The following is a 14139-nucleotide window of genomic DNA, read 5'->3' as shown; positions in this document are numbered from 1 at the left end:
TTTTAACATTTTAGCAGCAGTGTATGAATTTCAGTGTTGGTATGATATCATTTGTATGAACCATATGCCCTGATGTTTGCACAATAAAATTAAACAGCATGTTTCTTCAGTTGTTTATTATAGGCACAGTACAGGTTGTACACTCTAAAGCACTTACAAACTCCAAAGCAGCCCATCTGCTACTAGATGCAATTCTGACATTGGGCTATAGTTGCTGAACAACAGAGTGTAGTCAGAGCTAGAGTTAAGATGATAAGTTAAACTGATAATTTGACTCAGGTACGCTTGCTAGATAAAGTTCTCTGTATACAAAAGTAATTTATTGAAGCCTCGGCCATTATTTTGAATTCGTTATGAGCTTGATTCCTCATTTCTTTCTCCATGGTAATGCTTTGATGAATCAGAATTGACGTGTCAACCACTTAGCACTTTTCTTTTCTCCTGGAGAATAAATAGTTGTAATTGTTTGAGATTAGCTTTGTTTTTGTCCTGATGAGTACAATATAACGTTTGACAACATGCCTCTCTTCTGCTCAGTATTCAAGTTCTTTGCTACTTGTTTATTAATCTTATCGTGCCAGCCATGTCTCGAGTTGATAGCACTCTTGCCTCTGAGTCACAAGGTTCCAGGTTTGTGTCCATCGCAAGGCCTTGCTCATGAAAATCAAAGTTATTGGAGGAGGACTGCTTTATATTGACAGTGTTGTCTACCAGAGAATGTGGAATGAGGGGCTGATGAAAGGCTTTTGCCCAGAATATCAATTTTCTTGCTCCTCGGATGCTGCCTGACCTGCTGTGCCTTTCCAGCAACACACTCTCGACTCTATCTCCAGCATCTGCAGTCCTCACTTTCACCCAGTGCTGTCTATCAGGCAAGAGCTAAAACAGAGACCCTTCCTTTCCCCTCAGGTATCCCAAAAAACTCTTTCAGTGAGGAGCAGGCAGTTATCCTCGTGTGTTGGCCACTGTTTATGTCTTAATCAGCATTTCAAAACTGTTACCTGGTTAGTGTTTTTTGGAATCTCCATATTTCCTAGGCTATCAAAGTGACTCCACTTTGAAGGAGCTTCCTTGGCTATGAAGTGAATGCAACATCCTGTGTCCATGTAATACATGATAAAAATACTAGAATTTCTTAACCACTTAATTTGTGATTAGAAACCGTGCCCCTGGATTGATGAAATGTGGGAGACTATCCCGGCAGCACTGATGTTGAAAAATAATCCCTTTGTGTAACTTGTTGAACTGCAGACTTAATCTCTCCCTACCTCCTTTGGTTGAGTTTTGTTACGTTAACATATTAGTCTGAATGTTTTCAGTTGTTCCGCTATTTAGCTGTCTTCAGCTTGCTGAGTGCACAGCATATGCTGCTACGAAGGAGTGTTTGTAATCTATTTTCACTTCAAGGATGAAAATTCTGTCAATGATGACAATTCTGGGATGGAATGTTCTTCATAAGACTGTCTAAAAGGAATTGGTTTAAGAGTTTCCAATCAATTAACCTTGAAATCAAACTTTAAATTAGGGTTGAAATAATATTCTTCACTCAGCTTATCTGTCAATCCTTATCTGTTACTAATTTGGTTTTGGGTTAAACCCCTCAAAGTCAGAAGTGGCATCTTTCCTAATGTACTCTGGGTTCTTGACTGCTTCCTTTTATTTACCAGGACTTAGCCATCTTCCAGCAGTGTATGTGTCCTTCATTGTGAAAGCGCCTGAGTTCTTAGTTTTGCAGCCACAGGATAATTATTTGTAAAGATAAATGCATCACCTTCTACTTTCTCATAATTTGAATCAGTGAGGTCTAAATTGCTGTAAAGCATATTGCATGGCTACCAGGCTAGTCCATGGACTGGAGTTTTGAATAATGCTCTGGACCGTTGGTTGCTTTAGTTGTGACACAGTTAAAGTGATGTCTGTTCTGTTTACCATTAGTAGGAAGGAAGTTGATCCAACCTTGTTTAAACTTTGCATAAAACAGTGACCTTGAGACTAGATTCCCAATAGCAATATACCTAGTGAGGACACAAGATCCCATAAGACATAGGAGTGGAAGTAAGGCCATTCGGCCCATCGAGTCCACTCCGCCATTCAATCATGTCTGATGAGCATTTCAGCTCCACTTACCAGCGTTCTCCCCGTAGCCCTTAATTCCTCCATACAACAAGAACCTATCAATCTCGGCCTTGAAGACATTTAGCGTCCCGGCTTCCACTGCACTCCGTGGCAATGAATTCCACAGGCCCACCACTCTCTGGCTGAAGAAATGTCTCCGCATTTCTGTTCTGAAATGACCCCCTCTAATTCTAAGGCTGTGTCCACGGGTCCTAGTCTCCTCGCCTAACAGAAACAATTTCCTAGCATCCACCTTTTCAAAGCCATGTATTATTTTGTACGTCTCTATTAGATCTCCCCTTAATCTTCTAAACTCCAACGAATACAATCCCAGTATCCTCAGCCGTTCCTCATATGCTAGACCTGTCATTCCAGGGATCATCCGTGTGAATCTCCGCTGGACACGTTCCAGTGCCAGTATGTCCTCCCTGAGGTGTGGGGACCAAAACTGGACACAGTACTCCAAATGGGCCCTAACCAGAGCTTTATAAAGTCTTAGTAGTACATCTCTGCTTTTATATTCCAACTCTCTTGAGATAAGAGACAACATTGCATTCGCTTTCTTAATCACAGACTCAACCTGCATGTTTACCTTTAGAGAATCCCCTTCCTTTCCCTCTGGAATGAGGGAGACATTTTAGTCTTTGTCCTATGACGATGCTCTGTTCCTGCATTGCTGACATAGACACCAAGTATGTTTATGTTGTCATTCAACATGGCTCAGTGGTTAGCCCTGCTGCCTCTCAGCGCCAGGGACTCGGGTTTGAATCCAGTCTTGGGTGACTGTGTCTATGTGGAGTTTGCACATTCTCCCCGTGTCTGCGTGGGTTTCCTCCGGGTGCTCTGGTTTTCTCCCACAGTCCAAAGATGTACAGGTCAGGTGAATTGGCCATGCTAAATTGCCCATAGTGGTAGGTGCATTAGTAGGGAGTAGAGGAATGGGTCTGGGTGGGTTACTCTTCGGAGGGTCGGTGTGGACTTGTTGGGCCAAATGGCCTGTTTCCGCACTGTAGGGAATCTAATCTAAACACCAGGTTAAAGTCCAACAGGTTGGTGTTTAGCCCGGATAATGTGTTGAAGCAAACCTGAGAATGTAACTTCTAAAAAAAGGTTTTGTGATTTACATATGAAAGAAGTGAAACTAACATGGTATTCTAACAGCTGAGAGACTTAACAAACAATCAAGGTATTTTTCAATGTATAATTTTAGTTACATCACACTGTAAACTTTTGCTATAAATTGTGTTTTACAGTTGTGTCCTCCACAACCACCTGAGGAAGGAGCAGCGCTCCGAGAGCTAGTGCTTCCAATTAAACCTGTTGGACTATAACCTGGTGCTTTGTGATTTTTAACTTTGTACCCCCAGTCCAACACTGGCATCTCCAAATTATGTTGCCATTGCCTTTGTTTTTGCTAATAGTTCAATGTAGGAAGGCACATACACAGGTTGCTATGATCTAATAGTTAGGAGCACCTTCACAATGAAATGAATTAAAGGCTACAACCATTACCATTATAAGCACACATTGGATGCAGTTTAAATCAAAATGATCCAGACACTGCCCAAATCTGGAAGGAAAACATCTGAGTGCATTGTGAGAAACCTACATTTCAAGTGGACGTAGTATAAAGAATTGCTATGCATGTAATTCAACCAGAATCCAATGAGATGTAAACACTGTAGTTGTGACAAAAGTTTGCATGAACCAAAACATTGCTCTACTTCATAGTAATTGTGACACAAGGCAACACATTGTCATCAGAAATAGAAAATACTGGGCAGGATCTTGGGAGACAGTCTGTTACCTCTTCATGCTTTACGGGTTATAAAGCCTACAGTATCAATCACCTCCTGTGTTTCTTCAATGCTGCCTGATCAGCTGAGTATTTTCAGCATTTCCTGTTATTTTCACATTTCTAGCATCTGAAGTATTTTGTTTCTTTACATCATACACAGCTGCAGTTTCTGCTTGACTTTGCTGTTGCAAAGGACATACTTGCAGTTTCAATCTTGGCTTGGGTTGCCCTCTCTCATTCTGCCTGAGTGAATGCCGTGTCTACAGATATTCTGCTTCACGGTGAGAGCTTTGCATTGAGTCCATGGCCAGTGGGTTGATCATAACTAAATTTTGGTGATCTATTGTTCACGCATCATTGAGCATGAAGCAGCATTTGCCTGTCTCTAAGGGTACCAACATAGAGCTGAGAACAGGTGGCGTTAATGTTCACTAGAGTAAAATCAAAAGGTTTAATTTCTTTTCTATGTTCAATTTTGTAAAGTTTTATTTTAATACTGTATTTTCAATGACAGGTGACCATGATAAAAAAGTGAACAAGAAGGAACTGGTTGCTTAAATAAACTTTTGTTCTTTACAGCTTCCTTTCATCCCCAAAGCATTTTGAATTATTTTTAAAATTTATTTTCTATGTAAGTATGCCACTGAATTAATGCACAGTTAAGTTCTAGAAGTAGCATATCAGCCAAGTAACCTACATACTGATGGTTGTTGACCAAAGCACTGGAAGCTGTCTTGACTTAACATCTCATCTGAAAGACATTGTGCATGACAGTGTGACCTTACTTCAGTGGTATAGTGCTTGTATCATATGTTCAAGCTCTGGAATGCAATTTGAACTCATGACCTGCTCATTTGGAGGTTAGTGTGGTCAGCTGAAGTAAACTGAGAGCTGGTAAAGCTCGAAGCAGTATAAGTGTTAAACCAGTAGAATGTTGGCAGGTTAAGATATTCTGTCATCTGCAGTCTTCTGTGCGCAGAAAACAACAAGGTCGTTTGAAATAAACTGCTCGATAAACGCAGTTGGGTGATTTGGGCTGCATTATTTCTGCATGAACCCAGGATGGTAGTGGGTTGGAAAAGGAATTTAATTTCCTCCCACCAGTTAGCATTGCTGACAGATCTTAGCAAAGAAATTTCCTGGCCACCTGGAAGTTCTTTGAGTGGAGGATGGGGGCCTAGTGAGCAAATGGAAAATGGAGTTGCCAGATGTCATGCCAGCGTGAGTTCCTTAGCCCTTTTTCTAACTGATTACCTTGCTTGTTCCAACCCAGACACCATGCGTCTTTCGCATTCTGAGGCTGTCATTTGAACTAGTATTCAAAGCAATGCTCAGGTGATTGCAGATAAACATATATTGAGCTCTGAATTGAATTTAGGATATGTCTGAATCCAAGGTATTTAGTCACCTATGCATCATCTTGAGTGGGTCTTCCCATGCTGTCAATTATGTTCTTGAATCACAATGGGTGGCACTTAATGACTGTTCAGCTGGTGTGTTGACTGGCAGCATATCCTACACAGCCAAATCTGCTTTTCCTGGGAACTGCCTTGATGTTTTTCTGTTTCATCATTTCTACATCTGTTTTTTTTTCTGTGCAGCACATTAAAGACAAACTTCTCTGTGCTGAGAGTTATCCCCTGCCTGTGTGGTTTATGATATCTCCAAGGAATCCAATGTCATCAACAAGTTTATAATCAGATCTTTGGGTCAACCAATGCTGTCTTCAATCAGGAGTTTCTCAAACAATGATTTCAGTGTGGGCATGGGTCCAGTGACTTCTGTCAATGCTGGCCAGTAGTAATGCACCTTTTTCTTGTTTGCTGCATAACTTTGAAGGTATTCTTGTGTTGACATGCAACCCCCTTGAACAGGAAAAGGAAGACTCTGCAGTTGGCACTGAAGACCCTGAGGAAACCGAGCCATTACATGCTTGAACACAGCTCGTGAGAGAGAGAGAGAGACCTTCAGCTGAGGAATCTGCTGCCCTGCATTTAATAGTCATGTCCAATATATGTGCCAGTCCTTTTGCACCATCTACCCTAATTCTAAAATTATTATTTATTTGGAAGATCTGCTACTACAGAAACATCCTCACCATGCCATTTTAGAATTTTGTGGTGATTTTACTGGCTTGTGTATTGTTTGTTACCCTCCATGTGAGAGCCTAATGCCTCAGCAATTCCTGTTTATTGCTTCAGCTTATGAGTGGAGCTAGGTTACTATGGCTTGGGGGCTTGTATGGTGTTGGTGTTTGGTGAACTCTAGGTGTGATTCACTTGCAAAATTTAACAACTTTCCACGTGTGGAACTAGTGTGCCTGGTTTGCCTTTCGGTATAAGGTTTGCAAAGGTATGCAAATGTTATCATGAAATGGAATTGTTTTTCACTTTAATTACTTAAGCTGATGCTGCTACTAATTTCCAGAGAAGTAGATGAGGAGCTCAGTGATCTGAGCCAAACTGCTGTCCAAGTGATTGCTAAACCTCTCCAAGGCAGAGAAAATAGGGTGAAAGTCAGAGCTTGCATATCTCTCACTGATACCGTTTATAGGGATGCTTTGTGTCATGGGCTTCAAGGTATTGACGGGCTTCATGCAAAATATCCATGAAAGGAGAGAATACTGTCATGCTGTCTGACCTGTTTTTGCCAGCTGCAGGGCAGTTTCTTCAGTAAATGGCTGGAATGTGGAGATCCGATTTGAAATGACGACGCTTGGATCTGTATTGTTTTCAGCTCTGCCAGGATGTGAGCTGGTTCTTTGGTTAGCTGACCAGCTATGTTAGTGTTTGATCTGCTGAGAGCAGTGTTGTCAGTCTCCGGACAGACCGAGCAGACCATGAGTAAAGGACAAGAGAAGGTAATTTCCTTGATAAGCATTTCTCCGTTCAATGCCAGCACTATGCCACACTAGCTGTGTTGAGCAGAAGAGTGTGCGAATGAAGGGGTCAAGCAGAATGGCACCTGACACACACAACAATACTTCCAAAGAGTGTTGAGACTTCTCAGTATGTCCATGTGGCCTCTATCATCGAGCTATGGCACCCTACTGCAGCTGTATGCAGTCTTTTCCTTTATGAAAGCCAGAAGTGAAAATAGGCTTTCAATCCAGAGCCCAGCTGTGTGCATAAAGAGAGGTTTTGGGAATGGTCAAAGGGAGGTGTTATGAGGGTGAAAGTGCATGAAGGCTTTGCTTGTCCTCTTGATTGATTCAGCCATAAAAGTGGGAAGGGGTCTTTGATTGTGTGGAGGTGATAAGACAGAAGGAGTGTAATGTAAGCAAAAGTCTAACCTCTGCATTGCAGTCAGGCCATGAAGGGTAATTGTGCATGCATTCCCACACGGGTTATTACTGTGCACGAGAAAGAAGACTGCTGTGACCTCTGACAGACATACTGTATGATCATGTGCATTGCTGTGTCAGAAACATTTGGCGTCCTGCTCTTGTTAACCTCTGGCATTTTTCTTCAACTCCACAGCATTACTCCCCTTTGCTCACAAAAATACTTCCCTTCAAACTGCTAAAAGCCAGTTAGAAAAACTTGTAGGAGTGACCAGCATCTTGCTACTATTTGCCTATTCTCAGCAGATAAACTCATGTCCATCCTTCTTTGTTTGAATTTGCTGGTTATCTTCATAGTTTTGAAACTACTTGCTGCATTACAGTGGAATAGAAAATAGTAATTCCAGAGTCTCGAACCTTCTTAATTAAGTCATTTAAAATTGTGCAGAAGACTGGGAAATCCTGGAGCTTTATTTTTGAATGAAGACATATTCATATATAGCACTTTGTGTGACCACAAAGCACTTCATAGTCAATTAAGCAGTTTTGCAGAGTGGCACTTTGTAGATAAGCAAAGAGCCTAATAACGTCTGACCCCTGGCCCACTGATGGTCTAAATACAAAGGTACTTTTTAAAATGGTTCAGTGTCATCAGAAATTGAGCGTTTTTTAAAATGACGTTTTTGTATAAACTTTGTATAATTACTGTACTCGGTGTTGTGTATAATTAAAACAGTTGCTTTCATTTTTTTTTCAAGAAATTGAAGCAGAATAGACATAGACAGATTGTCAAATTAAATAAGGCTTCTGCTTTCTGGGTTGTGGGTTTGCAAACAAGTCAGCAAAGCAGCTTCCACAAAAAGGCATCTGGATGGGTATGTGAATAGGAAGGGTTTCGATTAGATTTCCTATAGTGTGGAAACAGGCTCTTTGGCCCAACAAGTCCACACCGACCCTCTGAAGAGCAACCCACCCAGTCCCATTCCCCTACGTTTACCCCTTCACCCAACACTATGGGCAATTTAGCATGGCCAATTCACCTAACCTGCACATCCTTGGATTGTGGGAGGAAACCCACGTAGACACGGGGAGAATGTGCAAACTCAACACAGAGTTGCCCGAGGGGGGGAAATTGAACCCTGGTCTCTGGCGCTGTGAGGCAGTAGTGTTTAGAGGGATACGGGCCAAGTGCTGAAAAATGGGACTAGATTAATTTTGGATGTCTCGAAGAGTTTGTTTCTATGCTGTGCCTCTGTGACTCTATAAGACAGACATTGAAACACCTGCTGTATAGAAGTAAGTATTATCCACAGTAAGCTTTTCTCAAAAGAAGCAAGAATTGCAGATCCGTAAGATTTGCTTTTTCTATTTTCCGATTAAGCTCTGCCTGTGGAAATGTATTCACTACAGTTGATAAGGCAGCATGGAGTGTGATTGTTTCCTTTTAACCCTTTCCCACAAAATGTTTTGGCTGATATTTTAAACTGTTCTGTGTGTAGTTAACGACAGATGTAATATGCTGTCTTGTATTTCACAGGTATATTGTCACATGGTCATATGGAGAAAAAGGACTTTAATACATGGCTTGATACCCTCTCCAGCACTTTTATCACTCTGACAGAGAACCAGAAAAATGAGACACTAGACCACCTGATCAGCTTGAGTGGGGCTGTCCAATTGAGACACCTCTCTAACAATCTGGAGACACTTCTGAAACGAGACTTCCTCAAATTGCTTCCATTGGAGCTTAGTTTTCACCTGTTGAAGTGGCTTGACCCACCAACCCTGCTGATTTGTTGCCTAGTCTGCAAGCAGTGGAACAAGGTGATAAGTGCCTGTACTGAAGTGTGGCAGGAAGCCTGTCGAAGTTTAGGCTGGCAGATCGATGATACAATTCAGGATACTCTGCACTGGAAGAAGATTTATCTGAAGGCAGTTAAAAGGATAAAGCAGTTACAGGACAAAGAAGCCTTTGAGACCTCCTCCTTAATTGGCCACAGTGCTAGAGTATATGCTCTTTATTATAAAGATGGATTGTTGTGCACAGGTCAGTATAACAAAAGATCACCATTCCAAGAATGTTTAGAAATAAAGAAACATGCAAGATATGATTTGTGAAATGTTTATCTTTGCTAATCATTGGACCTTTTGCTGAGATAGCAGCAATAACATAAGGAGTGAACTGCAGGCCAGAATTTATTGGGGGGGGGGGGGGGGGTTTACAAGATAATGATTTTTTTTTCCTCTTTTGCTTGTTTCTCCTTTTAGTTCTTTTCCCCACGTGGTGGGCAGACCTATTGATGCTGAAATCCTCTCTCTACATTCTGCTGCCCCTTTGGCTTTAGGTTTTTGGGAAGAAGGTGACCAACGTTTTTATTAATATTCTTTACTCCCCTTACTTTCGTCCAGTCAGCATAGATGAGGTTTACTTCTGGCCTGGTGCTGTGTTCGATTCATGGCTGACCTAGGAAGTCATGAGATCCCAAAATCTTTGTGTCATCAGTCTACTGGTGTCAGTCGTAACTGGTTATGGTTGTCATCAATCTTTCTGGGTATTTGCTGTAATCCTCTCGAGACAAAGATTGGTATCGAATTTCATGTTATCGTACTGCAGTTGGAGAGTTAAGGTCTCAATGTTTAGAATTCTGCAGGAGTAATAACCTCGCCAGTATACACTACCTATCATTGCTTGATTGTTAGTAAAAATAAGCTGAATCTGTTTATATCTGTCTGTTATTACTTCATTTGACAGCAGACTTCTTTCAGAGCACACTTCAGTCAGATGTGTGTTCCACTTGTCATTGATGCTAACATGTAATATGTTTCGTCTTGCATATGATTTGATTAATTGTCTCTTGGCTCAATAGTGAATTGAGAAGATATAATGTTCCCTTCTTTACAGTGGTGCTCCAAGCAAACACATGTATCCTGTACAGAAACCAAATCTAGAGGACTGACCAATGTATTAAAGTTGACATCACAAGCTTTTATTGTCCCACAAAATAATTTTGTAATTTGAATAATTTTGGATAAATTATGCCTACCTTTTGTTCTTTTTGCTGCATTTTTATTTAGCCTTGACAAATTGAGCCCAGGACATGCTGAACAGTTAGATCTCTAAGGAACCGAGATAATACATAGGTAATAAGAGACCCAAATTATATTAGAGTGCAGTTGGTTGAGGTCCACTTTAGTGAGTAATTTTTTGCATTCTGATGAAATGAATTTTATAGTGAAATTACTGCAGTTTAAAGTTTGTACTAATATCCACTTATATAATATGCAGTGGTGCTTTTGTTCATATCATACATTTTTTGACTGCTTATTCTACATAGTTTTATATTAATACTACAACAAAAACAAACTTACTAAAGCTGAGTAAACTGAAACAATGCAGCATTTGTAGTGTTGATTTGAAAGTACCACCTACGGGTGCTTCTGGTATGAGGCCCTGTTTTGATGCTTAAGTGCTTCTCCATAAAGTTTACACAGTGGAGAGGGGTAGAAGTGCTCTCAAAACTGCTCAAATTCAATTGAGCTAAATCTAATGTTTACTGCAGTTATAGCTGAGGTTTGAATTGGCCCAGGCCAGAGAAACCAGTCACTTAAGAATGATCAGGTTTTGTTTTGCAGAAAATGGAAGTAGGAGAATTATCAATTTGTACCATAAAAATGATAAGTCATCTTAATTGTTCATCACATTTGCTGAAATTATGAGTTAATTTTTTCTTAAACTACAGGTTCCGATGATCTATCTGCCAAACTCTGGGATGTTTGCACTGGTCAGTGTATATATGGGATCCAGACTCACACGTGCGCTACAGTGAAATTTGATGAGCAGAAGCTAGTTACTGGATCATTTGATAACACGATTGCCTGTTGGGACTGGAGCTCAGGAGCTAAAACCCAGCACTTCCGAGGTCATACAGGAGCAGGTAGTGAACTGCAGCGTATCTTTTGTAGATAGTTTTATCAATGGTTCTGCTGTGTGTCCTTTACAGTAATGATGTGGTGCTAATGTTGGATTGGGGTGGACAATGTCAGAAGTCTCATGATACCAGGTCACCTGACGAAGGAGTGGTGCTCTAAAAGCTTGTGACTTCAAATAAACTTGTTGGACTATAACCTGTGCAGTGTAACTGCTGACTTTGTCCGTTACAGTAAAATTGTGGTTAAATTAGTAATGGCTGTTACATTTGGCAGTGGCCCAACTCTTCACCTGAAGTCCTAACGGCTCTCTAGTATACGTACATTCTTCAGTCAAAGAAGCCCTGTGAAACTGTAATGTGGTATATGGTGATTTATTTTTTTCATCACATAGCTCCAAAATATTGGGTGCAAAACTTTGTCATTACTCACTTCTTGTGGGAAGTGTTTTTTTTTCCACCCCCAGCTGTCACCTGTAATTTCATACTCTAAATCTTCAGCACACTTCTTTCTATCACTTGTACAGGGAATACACTTCTTGCTCTTTAAGTTGGTGAGCTTGTGGGTGTTGTGATTCAGTATTTATTCACTGAAGAGCCTTTGCTTTGTTCATCTTGTGTTTTTTTTTCCCCAAAATGTTTTCCATCATGGAATTTAAACTCCATAGTACCACTGGGAATATTAAACTGATGTATGCAATATCATACATCACCTAGTCTACTTGAACATTGGTGCATCATGCTTTCAAATTTAACTCACTGGGTTTGTTTTTTTTTCTTGTCTAGCGAAGCCTTGCATCAGCTGCTTAGCTTCCTTCACGTCCTTGCGCAAATGTCACAGTTTCTATCCTGGTACCAGGCTGCCATAGTGGCTTGAAAGCTGCTTGCATCCCTAATTGCGACATAACAATTCTGGTTGCCAGCTGTTGAGAGTAACACTGAAATTAAAACCAATCCCAGTACAAAATGAAGTCAGTGAGTGGTACACATCAGTGCTTCCCAAACTTCTTTTTTCCCACACTGTGACCCCATTTCGAACCTTGGAAACTGTTACTAGCCCTCATTGTTTGAGGTGCAAAACAGAGATGATGGGGTGGGGGAGTGAGATAGTTGTCGTATGCGTCAGTCATTGTTAACTTCAAACTTGCAACTTAGGGAAGCCATGGTGTATACGTTAGATTATCTTCTGACATGCATAGTGATTCGGAAGATTCTTGTTTTCATTATCTGGCCCAGCCATTTTCTTCCCTTCCCTAGACCCTTGTCAACTCAACTATCTTCAGCAAAATGTCTCCTTTTAAGCACGGACAGAAATATAATGCAAAGAATAGCCAATGTTTTCCACGCAAATTTTTTCATTTGACCCGTGATATTAATATGACTTTGTTTCTAATATCAAAACAATTTTCTCTTCAGTTTTCAGTGTTGATTATAGTGACGAGCTAGATATCCTGGTCAGTGGGTCTGCAGATTTCACTGTGAAAGTCTGGTCATTGTCAACGGGAATCTGCCTGAATACGCTTACTGAGCATACTGAATGGGTGACTAAGGTACCATTATTGTGCCACGTTTTAGTTCCAATGGTGCTTTGCCTGTTCCGTTAAATAAAATTTAAGTTGTTACTTTGAGGATGGACCTAACTCTCTGATTTACCACTTGCTGTGGATTTTGATGAATTTTTATATTCTGAATTGGTGCTGGGAATGGGTCATTTTCTACCACAGGTATTCAATATAAGGAACTTGCATGAGTTTATTCTAACCCAGATGTCTTGTAAAGCTTCCTTTATGGTGCCACAGAAAGAGGGCTCTACTCGTGTAAAGTTTCCATTTTTTTGATCTGAGTGTGCCTTTAAGTGAGCTTGTCTGCTTGTAGACCAGGCACTGATATGGAGCTGCCACATTTGAGATGGGGTTGGTTTGGAAGCTCTTTAAACCCAGACTCTTTATTTTTTTCTTTTTTTTTTTCTTTTTTTTTTTCTCTCTTCTTTTTTTTTAACCCCCACACTACCGCCTAAGTGCAGTAGTGCTTATTTTTTCCCCAGCACCCATGGTGTGTGTGTGTGCGCAGGTGTAAAACACAGTGAAGGACACAAAGTGCACCAATCTTTATTCAATTGCCACCACCAGGAAGATAGGAAAAACACCCAAGTAACCAGTGACAAGCAGTGTCCTTTTGAGAGAGCAATACTCCTCTCCTGCTTATATATTTTTTTTTATTTTTTTTTCCTTTTTCTTGTGAGACACAGTGAAAGACACAAAGTGCACGAATCTTTATTCAATTTCCACCACCAGGAAGACAGGAAAGACACCCGAGTGGCCAGTGACAAGCACTGCCCTTCAAACCACAGGGCAATGCTGTGTGAGCAAAACCCAGACTCTTTATTCTTCCATGTTCTCGTTTTCTCTTAATTATGAACTTAATTGTTGTCATAAATTGTAGCTTGTGGTATCTAGATCAAAATTAATCACTTCATGAAAATAGACCTGTCCAATGAAAACTATGTGCCTTGTGCTGTCTTACTACCAGCCACTAAGATTTCTGTACTCAAACTGTTACAAAGTCTGTTAAACCGGAGACTTCAGCGCAGTTATAGTCATTCAACTATGAAGAGGCCGATTAAATCCGTGCCAATTCACTACACTTTTCCCACTTTCCAGCACTTGACTCATAATCGCTGGCCTATTACCTGCCCTCGACCTCTTCATTTCCAACTGCCGCCGGGACATTAACCGCCTTAACCTGTCTACCTCCCTCCCCCACTCCAACCTCTCACCCTCTCAACGCGCAGCCCTCCAATCCCTCTGCTCCAATCCCAACCTCACCATCAAGCCAGCGGATAAAGGGGGGGCGCAGTGGTAGTCTGGCGCACTGACCTCTACACTGCTGAAGCCAAACACCAACTCGAGGACACCTCTTCCTACTGCCCCCTTGACCATGACCCCACCCCCCATCACCAAACCATCATCTCCCAGACCATACAGAACCTCATTACCTCAGGAGATCTCCCACCCGCA

The 14139-nt window shown here is 41.1% G+C and overlaps 1 protein-coding gene across 3 annotated transcripts in view; it reads left to right on the top strand.

Annotated features, from left to right (window-relative positions):
* fbxw2 (F-box and WD repeat domain containing 2) overlaps window positions 1-14139 on the top strand; it is a 90649-nt gene that overhangs the window by 4267 nt on the left and 72243 nt on the right. For all 3 annotated transcript variants that reach the window (XR_011956108.1, XM_072565962.1, XM_072565963.1), the window contains exons 2-4: window positions 8734-9243; window positions 10937-11131; window positions 12539-12672. Coding sequence is in view for 2 of the 3 variants with exons in the window: in XM_072565962.1 (XP_072422063.1) it covers window positions 8754-9243; window positions 10937-11131; window positions 12539-12672 (819 nt within the window). In the remaining variant the exon portion in view is untranslated. The remainder of the gene's footprint in view (window positions 1-8733; window positions 9244-10936; window positions 11132-12538; window positions 12673-14139) is intronic.

This window comes from Chiloscyllium punctatum, chromosome 49, assembly GCF_047496795.1.
Source record: "Chiloscyllium punctatum isolate Juve2018m chromosome 49, sChiPun1.3, whole genome shotgun sequence".
Classification (NCBI taxonomy): domain Eukaryota; kingdom Metazoa; phylum Chordata; class Chondrichthyes; order Orectolobiformes; family Hemiscylliidae; genus Chiloscyllium; species Chiloscyllium punctatum.
This window is presented reverse-complemented; position numbering and strand designations above follow the sequence as displayed.